At 46.2% G+C, this 23530-nt stretch overlaps 1 protein-coding gene across 1 annotated transcript in view; it reads right to left on the bottom strand.

Annotated features, from left to right (window-relative positions):
* Positions 1 to 2071: 2071 nt before the first annotated feature.
* The window catches only part of ube3c (ubiquitin protein ligase E3C), a 37777-nt gene continuing 16318 nt past the window's right edge, over positions 2072 to 23530 (bottom strand). The window contains exons 15-24 of the mRNA XM_062520962.1: positions 22427 to 22531; positions 21901 to 21988; positions 18965 to 19062; positions 18112 to 18244; positions 15329 to 15576; positions 9288 to 9500; positions 6808 to 6996; positions 6423 to 6489; positions 6150 to 6280; positions 2072 to 3752 (exon numbers count right to left, since the gene is read on the bottom strand). Coding sequence (XP_062376946.1) covers positions 3582 to 3752; positions 6150 to 6280; positions 6423 to 6489; positions 6808 to 6996; positions 9288 to 9500; positions 15329 to 15576; positions 18112 to 18244; positions 18965 to 19062; positions 21901 to 21988; positions 22427 to 22531 — 1443 coding nt within the window. The 3' untranslated portion in view covers positions 2072 to 3581. The remainder of the gene's footprint in view (positions 3753 to 6149; positions 6281 to 6422; positions 6490 to 6807; positions 6997 to 9287; positions 9501 to 15328; positions 15577 to 18111; positions 18245 to 18964; positions 19063 to 21900; positions 21989 to 22426; positions 22532 to 23530) is intronic.

Below are 23530 nucleotides of genomic sequence, written 5' to 3'. Positions count from 1 at the left end.
AGTAAGATGGACTGTGCCATGCGGTATCAGATTTAAAAAAAAAAACATTTTTTAAAGGCATTCATGCATGTTTGATGATGGTGGAGGTATATTGTCCAATGTTTATAACAATACCAGTGGTATTAAATGGTTCCTAACATGCTGATGAGTGTACATATTGTGAATGTGGAAAATGCAGTGTGATCTTTGAATGTTAAAAGTTGCAATTGCTAATTAAAGTCTTTTGAGAGGTGGATAAACTCTTGTTTTTTGAGGTGGTCAAACTCTAATAAGAGGTGGATAAACTCTATTTCTGAAATTTCAGAGGTAAACTGCATTTACTTGCGTTTAGCCTCCTCCACAGCCCGATGCTCCCCATGACCCCATCCCTTATGCCCAGATCATCACGTTCTGTTGCTAGACTGCCATCCTGATATGCCCTTAATCCTGCATGCGAGCTTCTCTGCCCTTCTTGTCAAACATTATTATATATAAGTTATTATTATATATAAGTATTAAATATAAGTATATTATATATAAGTATATTTTTTGGGCATTTTATGCCTTTATTGATGGTAACAGTGGAGAGTGACAGTAAGTGAATGGGCGATAGAGTGGGGGCGGGATCTGGAAAGGACCACGGGGAACCGGGAACTGAACCCGGGTCGCCAGCGCGCAGGGCAGCTGGGGCCTTCTCTACCCTTCTGACTGACAGTGGGTAGATAAGTAGGTCTGTAATGCAAATGTCCTTCATTGAGCCATTGTTGACAAATGTCTACATTAACATATGCATTTCAGTAAATTAAAATCGTTGTGACAATTATTGAAATCAATGTTGTAGTAGTTCATGGGTGTACTGTAGTACATATCTCCAGCATGTAACACATAGATTTAATCATGGTTTGCTTGGATGTAACTTGGACTAGATAGTAAATTATATATTCTAGCCTGGAGGTTGCAGTGAACTCCCACTACACTGTAGAGGGTCTGCTGCCACAAGATGGCAGTCTTGATCAATGAATTATAATGTTCGAATTCATTATACTCAGTGGCAGATACCGCTTCAAATGAATGTGTTGAAAACAACACAACTTCCATGTTTTTAACACACCTCTGTGTCCAGATGGGGACAACACAGTTTGTGTTGTTACCTTTTTTTTTTTTACAGAATATGTGTTGACAATAACACAACTTGCATTGTTTTTTTTTAACACATCTCTGTGCCCATATAGGGACAACACATTCGAGAGTGTATAGGTGTATTTAGCATCGCGGGGTCTTGTTTCTTCTTTCTGGTTTCTTATGTTTATTTACGACTCGACTTCAGAGGGAGATGCAGACAAATGTTCACAAGCCAGTGCATAGTTCGATAATGGGAGAAGACAGGTATGTGTGTAAACAGTACATTTTTTTTTTTTTTATCTTGAGCCATGTTAATATTCTCTGCTGCAACTCTTCACACTACTTTTGCTAGATTTCAAGTGTACCATACGTTTGTGGTGCACCTTAGATGTTCCTCATCACCACCCGTCTCAGAGGTAATTGTGAACTACTGACTATTGTGAGCCAGAGCCAGGCCTCTGTGAAGAACTTTGATCTCAGCTGTTGTGTAAGATATATTTATGTCAGTGTTCAATCACTCAGATGAACTTGGCCATTTAAGACCCAATTATCTCTCTTTGGGCCTCCCCCCATCAATACAGGCATTTATAGCATAGGACAGGAGAAATCATTGCTTAGCCTTTACAGGAGATAGGTGGAAATGGGCCAAAGATGACAGCTGAAACATTTCTTCCCCTCCTCCTCTTCCCCCTCCTCCTCTTCCTCCTCCTCCTCTTCCTTCTTCTGCACTGACTGGCATCAGATTTATGATGAAAGCACACAATCTTAATTTGCGTTTGAGCAGTAATGTGTCTGACGGAGGAGAGGGCCGGTGGGAACTAGCCCAGCTTAGTGTTTCTTAACGGGATGTTTCTTTAATTATGTCAGAGGCCATTACACTCCCAGTGAAGATTTTGCTCACAACAAATTTAACCTCGCAAAATCGACACCCTTGCCAACACAAAAGCACAAAAGACCACTTGATCCATAATTGCAAAAAAAGAACTAAAAACAACTTTTTTTAATCCATATCCATTTACACTCTTCCTCCATGGCATGGGTACACAGACCTCCACACTCTGTAGGGAAAGGGACTGTTACTTCAAGACAAGGTTATTGAGGGCACATGGGACTGTGTTCACTTTTAAGAGTAAAGCAGCTGACTTCAGGATTCAGCCTTTATCCCAAACACAACAGGGATCATGGCCGAGGGAAAATACAATCTGTACAAACACACTGTGCAAAGTAGTAGCACGCAGAAAATGTGTTGACATGTACATATGGGCAAACACCATTGGCCACACTGCCACCACAAAACGTGCTTATTATATGTTGGGCAAAATCCAAAGTCTTCAGCCTTACTTGACATGGTAAAGAATGCTTAAAAAGACAGAAAACGTCATGATGCCAAGTAACACTGGTCGTATTAATTACCAATATGGAAATCACACAAAATATCTGCTATTATTGGTTAATGCTTCAGTCATGCACACTTAATCAAAGAGAAGCCTTGAGTTGCCCCGGGTAGGGAGGGCCGCGTGGTCGGGCAGCATGGTGCCTGATCTTTGCAGCATCAGCATCTGAAACCGTCCCCAAAGACCTACTGCTCCATGACCTCCGACCGCTTAATGTTTGAACGCGCTCCAACTGCTTGGTTGAGTGAGCGGTAAATCTCGACCAGCCTCTTCTGTTAGCATCGCTAACATGTTTAGCCCTCTGTGTTATCTTTCAGTCATTCCTGCGGAGACCATCGCTAACACGGCTAAAGTGTTCAAGGCTTTTCCTTCAGTGGTCTGTGAGGGTTGTTACTGTCGTCACGAATATCATTGAGGCCGATGTGTTAGCATTTCTACTATAGTGTACAGTATCTGTCTGCTTGTGTTAGAGTAACTAAAGCTTCAGTTCTTCTTTTACCATCACAAAGTTGAGGATTTCTGTTTACAAGGCTGAAAAGCATCTGATTGTGGTAGATCAGCTAAATCTTTGGTGAATTTGCCATTGGATAGGTACATTTCTTACATTTTATTTTTAGCGTGCAAACTCCCAAAAGTGTAATCTTGGCTGTAGGATGTAGGTTTTGCACAAAAGCAACTAATATCTATAGTAGCCATTCCATTTTTTTTTTCCAATACATACTGTAGGTTTTCTTTAAAATACACGTTACATCATCTTAAAATAAAATGTCTAAATGTCCTTTCCCCTGTTATGCAATGTCCGCCTAGTGCCTTTTAGAGTGCTTCAACAGTCAGGAATTCCAAAAAACACCCAAAGATATCTGTGCTCTGATTGGTGATTTGTTTTATGTCCTCAGCCAATCACTGCAGCCTTTCAACAGAAAAGCACAGCCTGTCTTGATCACGTCTCTCCTCTTGGTGATTGTTGTGGTGGTCACCAAACTCCACTATCACAACAATCACCACCACTGAAACCAACACCAACTTCACTTCCTGTCCAGGTCTGTAGAGTTGCTGTGGCAACCCGCGCCCAAAAAAGGCCTTTCCTCAGCTGAGCTCGAAGCCAGCGGAGGACTCGATGGCGTAGAGCAGCTTGTTCCGCATCAGGTGTTGGTCACAGAACTCTGGGAGCTTCAGGAGGTTCATGCAGGTGCTGGCAGTGGGTAACCTCTCCAGGTCGGCGCCGCCATTGTGAATACAAAAGGCTGGGTACAGCTCCTGCAGACAAAAGGATAAGTTCAAGTTCAAGTTTCACTTTATTTATCCTTAGAAAAGGACATTTGGTGTGCAGCAGGATGTTTAAAACACCTACACAAAAAAAAGCACCACCAGATACCAACAACACTGTAAACACAACACAGGACATCAACACATCAATGTAGACACTCCTTTCCCAATGACAGAATCCAGTTGGACAGTACATGAACATGGAGAGGAATAAGTAAATAAGATAAATATAGGACTCGCTGACAGTTTCAACCACTCGCTTAACTACCGCGACTATAACCCAAAAAGGACCCTAAAAACACATAAAAAGTATAAGCAATACTGTGTGCGTGTTTTTTTTACATATTTAACTACTACAGGAAACAAGACGACCACTGGATGAAGCTATTGCATTTGATTTACTGAACGGACCAGATAGTTCCTCTGAATCAACGTGTCTACACCTACCTAGCCTGTACTGTACATGATTGGTGAGGCTGTTGACGTCTGACGCTAACGGCTAACGGTGACAGAGCTGATTTGACTGGGGGGGGGGGGGGGGGGGGGGGGCGCCCTCCTTAATTGCACCCCAATCTGTGTTCATTTGGTCGCACGTTCACCTAATCTCTTCCTGCTTGAGAGCCGGCGACCCCCTCACCTCTCCCGTGATTGCAGATGGACTGACCCCCCGTTAGCTGCGCTGCCCTCCTCCCATTCCTGGACAGACGAATCCCCGCAGCCCTTGGGAGACGGCGCCGGCGCCGGCGGGATGGGCAGTCCCCAAAACGAACCCCGTTTAGCGCCTCCCGGGGTGGGCCGATGGCTGGGGGGGGGGGAGGCCGCTTCGCTTTAACAAGGCCATTTTTCTGACAATTACCGTATTAAACTATCGTTGGTTATTGGGGAAGTGTCACGGCGCGGGCGATAATTTTGAGAAAAAGGTTTCCATCATCTTTTTTAAATGGCTTCTCTTGACAAGGCTATTTCTCCCCTAATGAATTCTGGGACGTTTAACGGCACCTAATTAAGGCTGAGCTGGCTGCAGAGGCGGACGGGGTGAGAGGGCATCTCTTCTTTCCCATCGTCGCTCTCATTCTCTCTCCCCTTCTTTCCTTCCCTCCATCTCTCCCTCCATCTCTCAGCGTCTGTCCCTCCCAAAGTCAAATTCATTAAAAACAGGTACACTTGCTGACTTAGGGGAGCGGCACATACCTGTATCTTTTTAAGAGTCTCTCTGAAACATTTTCACCCCACGAGGAGAGGAGCTCTTTGGTGTTTTTAACCTAATGACGGCCATAAACAGCCCTAATAAAACCAATCAAAGGACAATTATAGAGCCTGGTTAGTCTAAGTAAGGCATTAAACGCCTAATGGATTTCATTGGAGATTCTTTTTTTTTTTTTCTGTCATCTTCCTCGTGGTTTTAGTGTCCTATTCAATCAAGAGATTAAGAAGGAGAGAGAGTGCTCAGTCACAGAAATTGACAGTTGATAGCACAGTAATGGAATCCCAATAAAAGCCACCTCTACTGTACGTTCTGGCTGCTAGGAGATCCGTCAGTGCCAGATAAAGAACAAAACTAAAGCGAAAGTTCATAATCTACTATGTCCCTTAGGCGATATTAACCAACGCTTTCAACTCTACCCCTAAAAAAGAATTGTAAAGCTATTTTGAAATGTTAAAGTTGAATTTTAAACCTCTGTTTCTACTGGACATTCTCAACATGACATTCACTCTACAATTTTTGGAACTTACAAGCTTAAAAAAATAACAACAACAACAAGAACAACAGAACTAATTTATATACTGAACTTTTAGAAATAGGCCAAACTTGTGAGGTGTCTTCTCAGACAGGTTAGTATTTACCCAGCCAGTGGAGGGGGTGGAGAGAGGGGGAGGACCTTTTATGAAAAGCATGCAACATGGCACGTCTCTTTCACCACAGGTGTCAATCTGAGTTCACACTGGCCTCTGCCATGGTGACTTACTGTTTGTCGACCAGCCGCTGAAACTTGAGTAAGAGACGAGCAAAGCCTCAAATCAGGTAATAACGCGACAGGTCGTGGCCCAGAGGAGCACCGGTAGCCGGCGGAGATAAGCGCTAATCCCGCCGCACCTTATCGCAGCATGATGGGGAAATGATCGCTCCGAGACTTTATCTGGAAAGCTGCTTTCATTACATGCCCATTAAGGGGCCGGACCTCCCCGACACCCCACCGCAACCACCACAGCGTGCGCACACACACACACACACACACACACACACAGTGGTGGAATCGCTGGCCTCCACAGTGCGCAAAAACCAACATCGATAACGGGATAAGAGGAGACGCAACAATGGGGGAGGCCTCGGGAGGAAAAATAAGGTGCGACCGCAGAACTCTGGGTGAACTCTGGGTGAACTCTGACCTTGAAGCCAAGCAGCGGTGGGCGAGAACAGCTGGTGACGAACTTGAGCAGTTTCCTCTTCTCGTCGTCTGTGAAACTCTCCACCACCTCCCAGAAGATCTTGATCACCGGGTGGGTCGCCGAGTAGCCACCTGAAGATGAGAGGCAATCCTTCAGTTAGTCAAATCGCCTTAAACTAGCCAATCAGGCCTGCAGTTTTATGCTCGAACTTTAGGCGGGTAGGTTCACTGGCCACAACACAGGTGAGGTGATATTAGAATCAAAAGAGCGTACCTGAATAGTTAGTGAATTTCTTTAGGTCGTCAAGGCAAATGGGTACACGAGCACCAGAAATCAGCACCTGCGAGGGAAGAGAGAGACCAGTCATTATGTATACAGTAGGTATGGAGGGGAAATATCTAGTAATCTAGTGTTGTGTGAACAATACTGTGATTTCTTTACGGTGTCTTGTCTCTGTCTGTCAAACTCTGTAAGTAGTGGTGATGCTGTACAGATGTTCATCAGTTACAGTCTGAGTTTGATGCTTTCTCTGGGTACCAATCCAGCCTGCAAGCTAGACCAGTGTGTCTACTTGGATTTAGATGTCTGCGTGCGTGCGTGCGTGTGTGTGTGTGTACTGTAAGTGTGTGAAGGACAGCACCCCCAAACAGACACACACCTGTATTTCCTGCTGGTCAAACATGCGAAGCCACTCCAGGTTGACCACATTGGCCAGGCCCTGCCGGAAGGCCAGGCAGTGCGGTCGGATCTGTTTGTTCAGGCGGTAATCAGCCACTAAATGGATGTAGGCTATCCGGTTCGCCGTGGTCACTGGGATGTCCTTGCCGCCCGGCTTCAGCTCAACCACCTGGAAGCAACAGGCACACAAACGTCCACTCCGTGAGAGCCCATCAGTCAAGGGTAGGGGGTGAACAAATGAGCCGCTTTAGCGAAGCGTCACCCATGTTTCCACACCATGCATTGCCCATCGGCGTGACAACATTATGGATGAAAATGGGCCACTTTATTTCCTATCGAAGACTTGCGGGCGCCGTCATCCTAAACTCAGTTTCAGAAATTCCGTGACTGCTAACAATGTACCGTAAACTTTAATTCCACATGCACAAAGCTGCTTCTTCCTGCAACCTATATTACACCATACGTCTAAGACGGGACGCAAAAGCAAGTCAGGAGTTTAAAATGGCACAGGCAAATGCACTCAAATTATGCTATACAGACTAAAAGCATATGAATGCACACTTCTGCACACAAGCATATGGACTGTGACAGCATTACTTTAAAATTGGTCTTTTTTTGGATGGAGGGGTGGGGGGTGATGGGTGATGGGGGGGGGGGGGGGGGGAGTGAGGTGGGTGCATCGCGGCCTTGCGGTCAACTCTGCACCAGAGAGACAGCTGGGCCTTTCAGTGTTTGGCACACAATGACCAGGAGAGCCACATCCAATTAGCTTTAGTGTGGCAGATCTGGAGGGGGGTCAGACACCTCCGCAAACCTGCAGAAAGCAAGCTCAAAGCTCCCATTCAATCTCCATCTCAATACTTATGGCATGCGTGTGTGTGTTTGTGTGTGTGTGTGTGTGTGTGTGTGTGTGTGTGTGTGTGTGTGTGTGTGTGTGCCTGTGTGTGCCTGTGTGTGTGTAAATATAGGAGGGGTCTGTTATAATGGAATGGCCAGCAGCCATCATGACTTTTTAACCCTGATTATATGAACAGATTCCAGTCAGAAAATTGCTGGAAAAGGTTTGCAGCATTAATCACTGCACACTTGAAACCACAAGGAGAGAGAGAGAGAGAGAAAGAGTGAGAGAGAGAGAGAAAGAAAGAGTGAGAGAGAGAGAGGGGGGAGAGAGGGAGAGACATGCGCAATCGTCGCTCCTTCACCGAAAAAATATATCTTTAAGACTCCGATCTTGCGAGCGCGTTAGAGGAGTCGGATCAAACGCAGCGCTGACACGTCCTTCAGCGCGAGGCGTGCTCCTCGGCGACCGCGGGTGATTCTGATGGCTTTGTGGAAAATTTATCATGGCCACGTCTGTCTTGCAGAGGGCACTGGCGGGGCAGGGCTTCTGAATGTGCCTAATCTCCCATAAATGGCTTCCCATATCGCCTCGCCGCTGCCCTTTCACAAACCCCAGCGACTGGGGGGAGGCCATTTTGTGGCCTATTTGCAGAAAAGCCAATAGGCTGCAAGGCCCTGTGCAAACAGGGGGCTGCGGGTAGTTGGCTAACCCAACCCAGGGTGCCACGGAGGGGCCACGGAGCCCTCTGATGAATACCCCCCCCCCCCCGCCCCCCAAACCTACCGATCACACTTCTCTCAGCGAACCAGGCATGCTCATGACTTGGGTGGAGACAGAAGTAATGGACATCTGTCAACATATTTGTGTGTGAATGTGTGGAGCGTGTATATGGGGGGACGGCGTGTGTGTGTGTGTGTGTGTGTGTGTGTGTGTGTGTGTGTGTGTGTGTGTGTGTGTGTGTGTGTGTGTGTGTGTGTGCGCGCGTACGTACGTGGTGGTGGGGAGTAGTGTGACCGTATGTGTGTGTGACAGAATGAGTAAGTGAGAGTGACTGTGTGTGTGTGTGTGTGTGTGTGTGTGTGTGAGAGAGAGAGAGGGAGAGGGAGAGAGTTGAGAGTTGGTGTCTGCCGGTTTATCAGTGGCAGCCTCTTGATAATTGGTGCTCCTGTGTGTTCTCACAGCTGCTGAGTGTGTGATGGTCAACAGAGGCGTTCTTTCTGGACGCCACGCTACACCCAGCAGCCAGCCAGCCCGCAGCGGAGGGGAGCGGAGCAGAGTGCGCGGGGGCGAGGGACGGAGAGAGAGGACGTGCTTTATCTCCGATGGCTCAGAATGCAGACACACAGCGCCAGGATCAATCATTAACAGCAACAGAAAAGAGCGAACAGAGAGAGGTGAACAAAGAGGTAGAGGAGGCCGACAAACAATGTTGACAAAAAAAGAGAGAGAGAGAGAGAAGAGAGTGAGAGGGAGAGAGAGAGAGAGAGGGAGAGAGAGAGAGGGAAAAGGAATCAAACAAAAATTCAGAAGTCGGAGGAATTGTGTAAAGGGTTTTTGTAAAGGGGTGAGAAAGAAAAAGTAATAATTTGTTCTTCGTCGGTTTCTTTGTCCCTTCCCACCTGAGCCTCTCCGAGGTCATTGTTGACGATGGTGAAGTTCAGGCCCAGGTCCTCCACATCCTCCTCGTAGCTCTTGAGGAACAGAAGGTTCCGGTACATCTCCGGGTCCAGCGAGGCCAGGTGATGAATGTCCACGTCCGCACTCGTGCCCAGGAGCTTGGACAGGAAGAAACTGGCAAACGGCAGCTCGACCAGCATATTCTCATACAGGGCCTGCATTTCAAGAGAGAGAGAGAGAAAAAAAGGACATTTAATGCTATTTAAAGAAAGAGACAAGTTGTGATCATTAACCACTTTTTAAGAGCATTTTTATAAGTAAGTAGCTTGGATAACATCTTTAAATACATGGTCAAGTGAAGAATAAAAACACCTCACTGTCTAACCTGCCTCCTGGGAAATGTGTTATGTAGTTCTGTAGTCAGGGATCAAACCAACCAATGAAATTTCACAGCACGTCACCACCAACAGCCATTACCAAAACACATGGGATTGCATGGTGCTGAATTGGTTTTGATAGTGTTGGTGCACGCCTTTTCCGTCGTTTGTCACTAATTGCTAGTTTTCGACCACTGCTCTTGTCATTCACTTGAATACATATTCCAGGAGTACAACAATGCAACATGTCAGGTAAAAGATTTCCAGCAGCCATCTACCGTAGGCAGTGGTATGCAGGGGAAAAAACCCTGTAAGTCTACAGTAAAAGGCAGCCGCCTGTCACCACTCTACCTCTCCAACACACACACAAAAAACTCCTAACAGACGTTAACACCAGACCTTTGCTTACACACTAAAGACTGGGAGGGCAATCCATCAAAAGTGCCCCCCCCCCCCCCACCTCTCCAAAAGATGCCAGTAGCTGGCTCAAACTTTATAAATGTCAATCCTCACCTTGACCCAAGGCACCATCAGGCAGTGACTGGGAGCAGGTGAGTCATAAAGCGCAAAGCTAATGTACTGGAATAGTCTTCAAAAGAGCAGATTGGATCACATTAAAATATACAGGGGCCTTTTATAAATGATTGCACTAAACGACCCACCCTTCCCCAGCCACATCAGCTAAATGGATTATAAATTCAGGCAGATTTCCATAATGCATGCATCTTAAAACACACACACACCACACACACACACACACACACACCGTGTCCGTAAATCACCCAGTATTTTCTAAACACAGGTTAATCGTGCTACTTCCAAACAGAACGAAGGAGGGAGGGAGAAAGGGAGGGAGGGGGGAAAAAAACAACAGGCCCCATTTTTTATGCAAAATAATCCACTTAGCATTTTTCACACACCCGAGTCATTTTGAGAACATATGCATTGCCCCTCTACCGGCGCCCCCCCGCCCCGTTTGAAACCTATCAATAACCCGTGCTGCCGGGAAACGGCGGCGTAGGGGACACGAGGGAAAAGCGGGAACGCATTTTCACACTGGACGTGTGTGTGTGTGTGTGTGTGTGTGTGTGTGCGGGCATTTGTGTGTGTGTGTGTTATTTATGCCTGTTTATTGCTAGAAATTGTGCCAAAATGACTTGGAATGTAAAAAAGGGTGCAGGGAGGATTAATTATGGGCCCGGGCCTTTTAATATAAGTGAGTGCCGTGGCAACGCAATTAATGCAAATGCGGGCGCGGTGAGCGAGGTAAGCGGCGACAGCGGCTCCGGGGCCTTCTGTTAGCTGCCAGGCTAATTTGTTAATTTACAACATTAAGAATCAATAAAAATATAATGCGCCTCCAAACGCATCACTATCAATCAGGAGTTGTAACCTTCTCTCACTCTTTCTCTGTCTGCCCCTGAAAAACACTCGCTCACTCAATTTGCTTGGTCACATGGCCCCACTCACTTTCTAGAAAGTTTGTGAAGGGGAGAAATGAATGAGAGAGAGAGAGAGAGAGAGAGAGAGAGAGAGAGAGAGTGAGAGAGAGAGAGAGAGCGAGCGAGCAATGAGCAGGTATAAATGGAAGGAGCGGGATATTGGATGTTCAGTGAAAGCATGCTGGGCACTTGTGTGATGTTAAGGAGACCTGTAAAATATACTGGGGTGGGGGAGGTCCGTAATGAGGTTGTGTATGGTTGTGTGTGGTTGTGTGTGTGTGTGTGTGTGTGTGTGGTAGTGTGTGTGTGTGTGGTAGTGTGTGTGTGTGTGGTAGTGTGTGTGTGTATGTGTGTGTGTGTGTGTGTGTGGTAGTGTGTTTGTGTGTGTGTGTGTGTGTGTGTGTGGCTCTGTGTGTGCGTGCGTGCGTGCGTGTGGCTCTGTGTGTGCGTGTGTGCGTGCGTGCGTGCGTGCGTGTGGTGAAGGTTGGCAGGACGTTTGATCTGGGCAGTTTTAATGCAGAGCTGTAAAACTGGTAGATTTGGCCTAATGCTTCCACAAAAGCCTGAGAGCAGACGAGGGGGACGGCCCAACTCATAAGTGAGCAGGGGACAGGGAGGGATGCAGGCAAAGACACAGAGAGGACAGCGCACAAGAGAGAGCGAAAACAACAGAGCAGGACCAGCCAGAGAGTTTAAAGGAAACAGAAACAGCCCAGGGAGTGGGAAGGAAGGGAGGAGAGGGGGAAAAGGAGAGTGATTACAGAGACCACAGAATCACTCAATACGCTCGACAAGTCGTGCTGGCTAACGCCGGATGTCTTTTTTTTTTATTTCTTTTTTTTGGAGGATGAAATTATGGCATATACTGACGTCCATCAGTGGGGAAAAAAATTAAATCATCCCATATTTTTGAAAATGATGGCATAAAAGCAATCAATACACATTAACAAACAATGAGTCACCACTACGGGCCTGAAAGACTGTGACATCGATAAACTAATGTGACCGTAAAGTAAGAGCCGAGTGACAAGTCTCCTTAAGTACTACTGCCGTTTCATTGCATCGAGGACAAATAATAACAATTAGCCATCTTGGTTTCTGGCTTCAACACTGGAAAAACTAATCACTCCAGTTTTACCAAGCAGCACTGTGTCTGATGGACACACAAGCAAATACAAACACACACACACACACACACACACACACACACACACACACACACCTCAAAGCATCACACTCAAACCTGACTTATACACTACCTCTGATAACTTCCTCGCGGAGCCTCATGATAACTGTGTGTCCTTGCATGTGTGTGTGTGACTGTGTGTCATTCAAATGTGACAGCAGCAGCACTCGGCGCTGCACCGATGATGCAATTGTAATCTATATCCGTTGCCTTTATAACCGCGCTAAACAAATATCAATACAGCTCCCCCGATCACTCTGCCACTTTGGACTGTATTTATGGAGAGAGAGAGGGGGTTAATTGAAAGTCAAATTCAAATTAATTTCCTCACCTTAATTGCCACTGCCATTAGGACTGAACGGGCCCGGGAGAGATGGGGGTGGGGGGGGGTTTGGGGTGTAAGCCTGCTGACTGGTCATTTCTCATCAGAGAAGATTCCGACATGTCCAGTGAAAGAAAAGGGGGCTGGTGCTTACAGATCTGTGCTCCGAGAACTGAATAGCCTCAGCTACAGTGACACAGAGCGAGGAAGAGAGTGTGTGTGTGTGTGTGTGTGTGTGTGTGTGTGTGTGTGTGTGTGTGAGTGAGTGTGTGTAAGTGTAAGTGTAAGTGTAAGTGTGAGTGTGTGTGTGTGTGTGTGCGTGTATATATATGGGCCGGAGATGCTCCTGACTGTAAAACAGATCAAAACTCCATTACCAGGGTGGCCCGGGCTGCTTATTTATGTGATGCCCCTCCTCGCGGCCCACTCAGCTCCTCTGATTTAGCGGCAGACGCACCGGACGGCTACACAAACACCGCGCTGGAATCATCGGCTAATGGAGCCGTCAGATTGGGGGGGGGGGGGGGGGGGGGGTAAGAGTAGTGGAGAGTGGGGGTGGCTGTCATGAGCTAATTCCTGCCCCCCCCCAACCCCCTCCATACCTCCCTCTTAATCACCATCTGTCCCTCTTCTCATCTATCCGGCCATCATCGGCACTTTCCTCCGCATCTCGACATACAATCGGCTGGTGTGTGTGCCGCGCGTTCGGGACCGGTTAAAAACATTAGAGGTTAATAAGTAGCACGCTGGCTGGCAGAGGAGGAGGCCGCTGGGCTAAGCGGAGGACAGATCGCTGTCTGGGTTAATGGGGCCAAGAGGCCCTGGCAGGTAAACCTCGGCCTCCGCCACAGAAATGACCATGCGTGATTCTGAGCAAACATACTCCTATCATCATGGTTTGACTGTTCTGCATACGCCTCCATTTCAATAACAAACACCTTAGAATTTGTTTTCATTCACTGAATACACCAGCAGGAGATCATTCATTCATTATCTCTTCACTTTTTCTACAACAAAACAGTGTTAACATTATACAATTAACTGTGTCAAGGTTTTTGTTGACTACTTAATGCTTGCTAGTAAAAATAGGCCAGACATACCAGCTTACTGTGACGAGGGGCATATATCAGACAGACCAGACTGCCAGTCATCAACTGGCCACAGCCACTGAACCTGAACTTTGACCCCTGACCTTCCCCATCAATCCAGAGAGGGGTCATATCAATAACCTACTAACACTGTCTTGCCACTAGGGGGCAAAGGAGAAAAGGAGAACTTACAGCACAATAGTAGCTCAAACTGTTTGTGTGTGTGTGTGTGTGTGTGTGTGTGTGTGTGTGTGTGTGTGTGTGTGTGTGTGTGTGTGTATGCTCAATAATATTCCTTAGGTCGGAGGATGCTAACTTGCAATTTGTCAATGTTATCACCTGATCATTAGTGAACTGGTTTGTACAAAACCTTTCCAACTTGACCAGCTCCAGTTCCCATGGAAAACCAACCACACAGGAACACAGAACTGAAGTTCATATCCACAGGACCCCATGAATAACACATTTCCCCATTGGAGGCAATGGCAATGTTCCAGTCAATTGCTTTTATATTGCAATAATAATGAGCCGTAATAACGTTCATTAAACACTGACCAGTGCCTTATCGTCCGTATCTGTGGCCGTTCTAATGACTTTTCAATGTGGCCAGAGTAAAGGTGTGCCACGCAGGGCTAGTGATTTCATTTCCCCTGCAAACACACCACCGATACGGAGTTAATATCTGATTCCTGCTGAGCATTTAAAGAGCAGTGATTACTGCGCAGAGAGGCGAACGAAATCACAGGTGTCTCACAACCACCAAATGTTTGAGTGAATGTATGGGGCTTTTATTTCGATCACGTTCTCGCACATCGACTAATTTCTTTCTATTGCTCTCTCGCTCTCAATCACAAAGACACACACACACGCACGCGCGCGCACACACACACACACACACACACACACTCCATTAAGAAGAGGTGTTCTCACAGCTACGTTATGCATACATGATTAAAACGGACCGGTTTATTTTTCCTCAGTCCTCTTCTTTCCGAGGCATACTCGGCCGTATACAAACACAGCTCATTTCACGGGAACAACCTTTGGACCGCACTGGACACACGGAAACCCATTTGTGCCCACTGGAGGCCAATGAGGCGGAAGGACACTCATCAGACGACACTCAGACAACACCAACAACCAACACAGCCTGCTCATCACCACTCCCATTATCACACATACACACACATATTAGACATATACAAACACCCACACATTACACACTTACATACACACACACACACACACACACACATTAGAGACATACGCACAGATGCACACACACAGATAGATACTTAACTATGGACTAGAGTTCAGGTAACCAGAGGACAAAGCAACACTATATCAATAATATTTGTGTCACAACAAATGTACAGAAACATCTTCTGATGCACAACTAACTCTTGGAAGAAAATTAGGTTGTGCATGTAAGACAACATATTTTCTGTACTTGGGGACATTGAGCATTGATGGATGGCTGGATGAAAGTATAGATGATTCTATGAACAAAAGGTATGAATGGCTCTATTGCTATGCACTGTAAATGCATTGTGTGTTGTTGTACGGCTGGGCTGTGCTGGGGAGGGGGGGGGGGGGGGGCAGACTGGAGTAGATGGATGAGGGTTTACCTTCCCCAGGATCCTGCCCAGGAAGTAGTAGTGGCGCGTGAACGAGTCGCCCACCAGCATGTCCGCGCTGGGGCTGGGGTACAGGAGGCCCTCGTTGGTGGTCTTGAAGAAGCCCTGGTTGGGGTTGAAGCCCGTCTTCAGCAGCTCGTTCAGGAACTCGCGGAAGATTCCGCCGCCGTCGATGCCGGCCTCGTCCAAGCCGTGGGCGTTGAGCAGGTGCACCCGGATACGCTTCTTCAGGTCAGGCTCTGCGGAAACAGAGAGGGAAGACAGATGCTCGGTTACATGCGTGGGGAGGACACCTGAGGACTAGATAGAGAACTCTTTTTTACTCATATTCCAATCTTATGTTTGTGGGGCCATGCCCTGATATGCTATTCACGTCCATTTAACTGCAATAGCCAAACATGAGAATAGTATGAGGACAGCATTATAACCAGAAGGTGCATGTTTTTTTTTGTTTTTTTTTTATTTATCACTGCATATGCCACATTGAAGCTCAGTGCTAATACTCATTATCTTACAGATCTTGGTGAATGGGCTCTGAACCAACATTTTTCTTTTTTCCATAAATCGAATCAGATCCAAGAAAACAGTGAGCGAAGAAAGTGTGGATCTATTGTAAGGTTTACAATAAAATGTTTAGGATAGAATCACGTAAAAACAACTGATCTCAACTTAATTGATCAACTCTCTGGGTTATTTCAGGCGGTTTATGAACACCTATAAGACTGTTTCAGGGGGGAAAATGTGTGCATTTATGTATATGTATGTGTGTGTGTGTGTGTGTGTGTGTGTGTGTTTCTGAATGCATGCATGAGGCCGGGGGATATTCAAATGAAAAAAGGTCATCTTTCAGCATTATTAATCTCTACTCGTAAATCACATCTCCAATAACTCACAGCGACAGGCCCTCACACACTCACACCCACGCGCGCACACACACACATACACACACACACACACACACACACAAACCAACCCTGCTTCTTCTTCTGAGGCAGCTTCAAGCGTTCCTTTTAATCATATCACCAAGCAGCCATACCCTTTCACTGTTTTACCTAAATTACTACACCGTAAAAAAGGCGCTTGACTTAAAAGAATTGATCTCTGGCCTTTTATACGTTCCATTACGGCTGGAATACGATCCGCGGAGCCGTGCTTTGGCAAGTCATAACAGCCCCGTATCAAACATCTCTCGGCTCCATTTCCAATTAAACTTCCAGCAATCAGAAGTCACACGAGTTGGAAAAAAAACCCCTTAAATGCGATATGTGAGGAGAAGTGTGATGTGTGTGACGCGTGTGTGTGATGTGTGTGTGTGTGTGTGCGTGTGTGTGTGTGTGTGTGTGTGTGTGTGTGTGTGTGTGTGTGTGTGTGTGTGTGACCCACTCCCCCGCTCGTCCGTTGCTCCTTTCCTACAAGCGCAGGTCAGTCTCCTGATGGTGCATCACACCACGGTGGTCCTTCAATCTGTCTAATAACATTTGAATGCATTTCCATTTCGCCCGCTGTCCATTACATATTAGTCTATCACACCTTAAATAACGCCGGGCGGCGCCTCCTTTGACAGCACTTAAAGGGTCCTACGCAAAGGCACTTCAATATTATCTGATACCGTCCCTTACGTTGTTACAGTAGATATGCACAATAAACAGAGATGGTGTGATATTGCGATGCACCTAAACGCTTGTGTTTGTGCCTGTGGGTGGGTGGGGGTGGGTAGGTAGTATAGCCACTTGACTATGTGTGTGTGTGTGTGTGTGTGTCTATAAATTACACATGCAGACGTGTAGGCAGGTTAGCATTAATGTGATTGTGGCATTCATCTAGGTGTCTGAGAGAAAATCCATTCATGTGTGTTGAGCAATGGTAAACAATAGAATGACGATTTTTCGAAACAAAAAAGGGCATTTTTGGACAGCTCAAATAATGAGTGTCATTTCATATACAGTAATTAAGGCTAATGCATTAAGAACACCATGTTGAGTTAGTTGAAAGCACACTGATTTTTTTGTGTGTATGAAATGCACTATATAAATAAACTTGACTTAATAGACTTTTTAACAATAACATTAAAATATTGCCCATGTCATCTATACTTGACCATTTCTACGGTCTTTAAAAGGTACACTATGAAAGATTCCACCTTAATATAACCTTAACGAAGCCAATTTCATGGCAAACAAACTTGTAATAAGCATTCACCTAGCATAGCTACACAGCTCAGACGTAGCGTGTCGCTACCAACAAAACCAGCCACAAAAACTTGCCCGACAAATCTTGCGGGAATCATGAAACATTACCTTGTCACTAGATATATCTCTTTGGGGATAGTTTTTGCGTATTATTAATCCTTCATCTCCACAACAAAAACATTTTCATTGTGTACAGGGGGGACAAGTCACGAGAAGTTTGCTATTTACAACAGCAGTTGTGAATATAGAGTAAAATATAAATATATCTCGATTCTTATCTTGGGTTTTACAATCGACAACAATACCTAAACCTGCATAGTTACATACTTTTATCATATCATATCAGCATTTTTATGATTTGTGCAATGTGCTAAGACTTCATCATAGTTGGATTTGTCTTTCAATTAATGCAAATTAATGCTTGAGTTTTTCAGGAAATAAGTTCTCAATTTGTAAAATGATGCACTTATACAACCCCTAGTGTGTGTGTGTGTGTGTGTGTGTGTGTGTGTGTGTGTGTGTGTGTGTGTGTGTGTGTGCTGGTGTGTGTGTGTGTGTGTGTGTGTGTGTGTGCTGTCTGCTGACCGTTCTCTGGGGACAGTTTGTCATAGGCATCCTCGTAGATGTAGTTCCTGCGGATGGTGATGCTGATGCCGTCCAGGAAAGGCCCGTCCCCCTGCACGTCCCGCTTATCTGCGTAGATGAGACGCTGGAAGATCTGCCAAGCAAACACACACACACACACACGGACACGCACCCACATACACACAAACACACACACACTTGTGAAGTCATGTTACTGTAATGCCTCTGACTGAATTTATACAACAAGTATCCAAAACAAACTCCTGTAACCTTGTGCAATCACATGTTTTAATAATAATAATGAAAAAAAACAGCAGTTTTTATGTGTTGACAAACTGAAAGAGCATGGGAGAAAAAAGAAGGACAAGAAGGTAATGAATGTGAACCTCCGCCACAGCATTAGCCCAAATTAACCCTGATGTAAAAAAAAGCTTACTGTGGCTAGTTGTGACCTAGAGCGAGCACTGTAAACACAAAGCCTTTACAGTGGGGGCCAATCACTGATCAATGCTCTGGATGGTTTCTAATCATACCATTCATTACAATTGGCAGTGTAGTATTGATGAAACCCCCGAGTCCAGCCAGCCCATGAGAGCAACGCTAACTGAAGCAAACAGATTATGTCCCGCTGATGATTCCTGACACACCATCAAAACAGCACTATACATGCTCCACATGCTTCTTCATTTTGATATATGATTTATAGGGTAAGCGATGGTTTGATATATCAAAATGGATGGACACACTAAAAATTCAAATACACACAAGGAAATTCTGGAGCAAATCAGGACAGCTGATCATTTGTGGTTGATGGCGAGCTCTGGCATGTGCAGTGATGGATCAGAGTGTTTACCTTGACTCTCTCCTCAAAGGGCACCACGAACGGGAGTTCCGTGAGGATGGCTAGATGTCGCTCCTCAGATACGGACAACTGAGGAGGTTCTAGTCCCACTGGATAGAGAGAGAGAGAGAGAGAGAGAGAGAGATACATACATCAAGATAACCATCCTTCAATCACTCCATCCCCACATCCATCTGTTTGTCTATTAAACATGCCATCTTTATGCCTACAAAGCTTTCCATCCTTGCAGTGATCCATCCATCCATCCATCCCTCCATCCCTCCATCTTCATATATTTGTGTGTTGTTAGTTAATCTGTCTCCATCCATCTATCCATTCAACCAACTCTGGATCCATCCATCCATTCATCCATCCATCCATCCATCCACCCATCCATCCTTCTTTCTCTTCTTCCATCAGTCACCTGTGAAACGACCAAATTTGGGAAGTATCCTGCATCTGAAGACTATCCTTGACCACAACAGGCTTGTATTCATCTATCTGCTGGACCTCACTGTTCGCTCCAATCTATTTATTGACTCTGAGATTGCATTCTCAATCATTCAAACAAATGTTTTCATCAACCCAAAACATCTACATTTTAAACATTGTGTAACTCTGTGATCGCATTCACAATCATTCAAACAAATGTTTTCATCAACCCAAAACATCTACATTTTAAACATCTTGTTCTAAATGATGTAACTGTTAGTGAGTTAAAAAAATATCTTCATTATTGAGAAACATCTTTGTTCATTCATTAGCAGTTACCCAAACACTACTAGCAACCCTGTGTACTATAACCTTACAATTACAACAAAGCCAGAATCATTTATCCTGCACTGTGCGTGTGTGCGTGTGTGTGTGTGTGTGTGTGTGTGTGTGTGTGTGTGTGTGTGTGTGTGTGTGGCAACCCCATTAAAGAGTGCTCAATCCTTCCTCCCCCTGCTGGCTAACACATACTTTTAATTAACTGGACTGTGAGATGCCCATCCACCTGCTCGACAATCTCCATTACGGGGACGTTTGTTTTGTATTAGAGCAGGGCTTCTGAACGTTTAGACCTTACACGCACACACACACACACACACACACACACACACACACACACACACACACACACATGGGGGGGAGGATAAAAAGCTAGACCAGCAGAGTCTAAAGCATCACATCACCCCCCTCCCCTCCCCTCCCCTCCCCTCCCCCACCACCCCATCTCCAAGCACAGTGTAATCATTCTGCTCAATTAGTCAATCCTACTCTTGCTCAACCCCCCCTTCCCCCTCCCTCCTCCCACCACCGCCGCCGCCGCCGCCCCATCAAGTCTCCATTGCACAAGAAAAAATATGGCCCCCGTGGTGGTCAATACGGTCATCATCTATCACCAGTTTGTGTGCCCCCCCTCCCCCCCATACACCCCCACTACCACCATCACCCCGCACACACACACACACATACACTCCCACCACCACCACCACCACCACCATCCCCCTACACACGTACACACACACATAAACACAAAGTCACCCACCCCCCGCCCCCACCCAGTCCATTTAGGGAAATGAAAGGAGGGTCCAGGGCAAACAGGCGTGTGGGCAGATGGGGCCTCCGTCAGGCCTTTTCAGCCTAATTGGATGGGTGGCGCGCGTGAGCTTGAGTGGGCATTAGGCTGATCGGACACACATTGTTATCTGCTTGTTTTCACACCAGGCTGGCCCTGAGTGGGTGCCTTCCTGCCCGCACGGCACCGCGCTGCGCTGTGCCCAGGACACCTCGCCAATCGCCAGGCAGCTCAGTCTCTCACTCACACACACACTCATGCTCCACGCTCCACTGCTCTCTGTCTTTACACATTCCACAAACAACACATTTGGACTCACTGGACACGGAATTCACTCAGAATTACCCTTTCTTTTTCACTCCTTCTCTGCCTCTCTTGCGCTCTCTCTCATTTACTCTCTCTTTCATTTTCTTCTCCTCTCTCTCTCTCTCTCTACCCCACTCACACCCTCTCACGCCCTCTCTGTCTTTATACATTTCACAAAACAACACATTTAGACTCACTGCCTCAGAATTACCCTTCCTTTTTCACTTCCTTTTTCGTTCTCTCTCTCTTACTCTCTTTCTCTTCACTTCTCTCTCCATCTCCCTCTCTCTCTCTATTTCTCCGAGGCCTTTAAAAGTGAGGGATTAGGAGAGCCCCGACAGTGACGCAGGCATGTATGCCTTTCTCGTGAGGCGACTCGGGCCAAACCCGCAGCGTCGCGCTAAAAGTGTGCAAGGCGTTCGCCCCTGAGGAGTGACAGCCGGCTGCTCCCCCCCCCGGGCTCCTGCGTTTGGAGCGGAGGCTCGATGGCCGCTCGCACGGTGACACCACCCAACAAGGCGGTGCGACTTCCTGCTTGCGGACAGCAACAACAACAGACAATCAAGCGCCGCGACTGCCAAGAATGCCATTATTAGCTGCTCACAATGCCAGCATACCTCGCGGACAGGCGCAAATTGAGTGGAGCTGTCACTACTTGATCTTGGCAGATGCCACCGCTGTGAGATCTGGCCAGCAAGATGCTCGACCGATAAGGTCAATGACATATCGCAGGATGACCTGTGTAACCTCACCATGATTTTTCTTAACAAATAATTTTAGATTTTTTTTTAAATAATTTTAGATCTGTTTCTTGATTTAGCCTGAGTGGTGGTAAACTTTCCCTCAGGATAAGCGTAATATGTTTCACAGGGTTACGGTTGCAAAACATCCAGCACTTTGTTGATATTCCTGATATTTTTCTCAGTCAGACACAAAAAATATCTACACATTTTCCAAGATTGAGAAACACACACTGTGGTGGCGTGCTCAGAGGCAGTAATAAACAGAAGCTAAATATTGAATATCTAATCATCTAATCTGAGCTCGAGCCCCGTAGGATGCGGTCACTGCCGTGTCTTACCATCGAGCGTGGACTGCAGGGGCCCGATGCGGCCCATCCTCCTGATCCTCCACATGTGCCGTGCTGAGGGAACATAGAGCTGAGTGACCTAAATAAAAACAACAACACCACACACACACACTATTGTCAGAACAGAACACACACCAATAACGTCTAAGCATAGGTCATTTGGGAACAATGACAATGACAGTGACCGTGACAATGACGTGGTTAGGAAAATCAGTCCCACAGTCACAGATGCATGAAAAATAGGCCTCAAAAGACATCATTTTCAAAACTGTCCTCAATTAAAGTATGTGTGAAAAAACTATTCAGATGGTTTTCAGTGGATTCAATTACACTTTCCCAGAATGATATAAAAGCAGGACTAGGGTGTCTATATGGCCTGGTCAACATTCATTTGGTTCAGATACCATATCACACTGTAAATGGCAAACCTCTTGACTTAACATTTGCTTTGATAAAAAAAAAATCAGAAGTGAGCGTAACTTCTGAGATAAACATCAGAGGGAAGCGTGACGGCTACCTTATCAGCGCTGATGTTGACCTCCTGAGAGAGCCAGTGGCCTCTGGGACAAAACGGCCGCCTGATGTCCCTCGCCTTCACCATCTTCACCAAGTTCGTGATCACCTGAAATAAACAAAAGCGTACGACAGCAAAACATGTTACGTCAACACATATCGACTCCAGCAGACACACATGTCAACACAGCACATAGACAAGTACGCAGCGCAATAAACGGATATGTTCTCGTTCCAGCCCAGAGGCCTGACAGAGAGGTATCTCTTCTGTGAGCTAAGGATTCCACCTAATCAGGACAGTAATTCTAAGACAGCGCCTTTTACAGAGGGATGTTCGATTTTGGCAGAGGATCTTTGTTTAATCGACGCTTAAATAAAAGGATGTTTATGTGAGGGGTTACAAAATGGCTTGCATCTCTTCTTTCTTGGCGGGAGCCAATCTCCCACATGACGTGCGGCCCAGCCATTTGTGGGCAGCGCAGGGGGAGATAAACGAGTCGTCTGTGGACATTAAGCGCTGTTAATTAAGCAGCAGACTGCTGACATCAGGGCCCGAGTCTCCGAAGAAGAGTAAGTGCCACTGCGCATCGGCCCCCGACACATGCAAGGCAAACTCTCAGCCTCCGTAGCACCGGGCTGGGCGACAGGGAGTAGCGCACAAAAACTGGCCACAATCTCGCATTTCTTTATTTTAACTTCGTAGCTCAGTCCAATTTAACCAACAATCTAGTCAAGATATACACCGACGCTGATTCTCCTAGCGGTACATGCATTTCGGAGATATTTATAAACCGAGTGGCAAAGAAAGAAGGGAAATATTGAGTTTGTCATTTCTAAATCTAAAGGACGCAATCAATCCCGTCTCTCCCACAAAGTCGGCAATAACGGCGAGTGCAAAACGCTGTAACGCACGCCATGCGACTCGTCCTGAGTTCCCCCCACCACTGACTCCAGGAATGAATAAGTATCAGTTAATTAGACCTGTCGGGCTTAAGTGCACACCGTAATAGGCCTCTCCCCAAACTCTCGACCAGTGACATCCCTTCTCCAAACACGGGCCAGCCCGCAAGTTCCATTAGCAATATTAATACAAGCTTAGTTGATCATT

The sequence above is a fragment of the Sardina pilchardus genome, chromosome 19, assembly GCF_963854185.1.
Source record: "Sardina pilchardus chromosome 19, fSarPil1.1, whole genome shotgun sequence".
Lineage (NCBI taxonomy): Eukaryota > Metazoa > Chordata > Actinopteri > Clupeiformes > Clupeidae > Sardina > Sardina pilchardus.
Note: the sequence above shows the minus strand (reverse complement) of the source record. Positions and strands in the feature narration are given on the sequence as shown.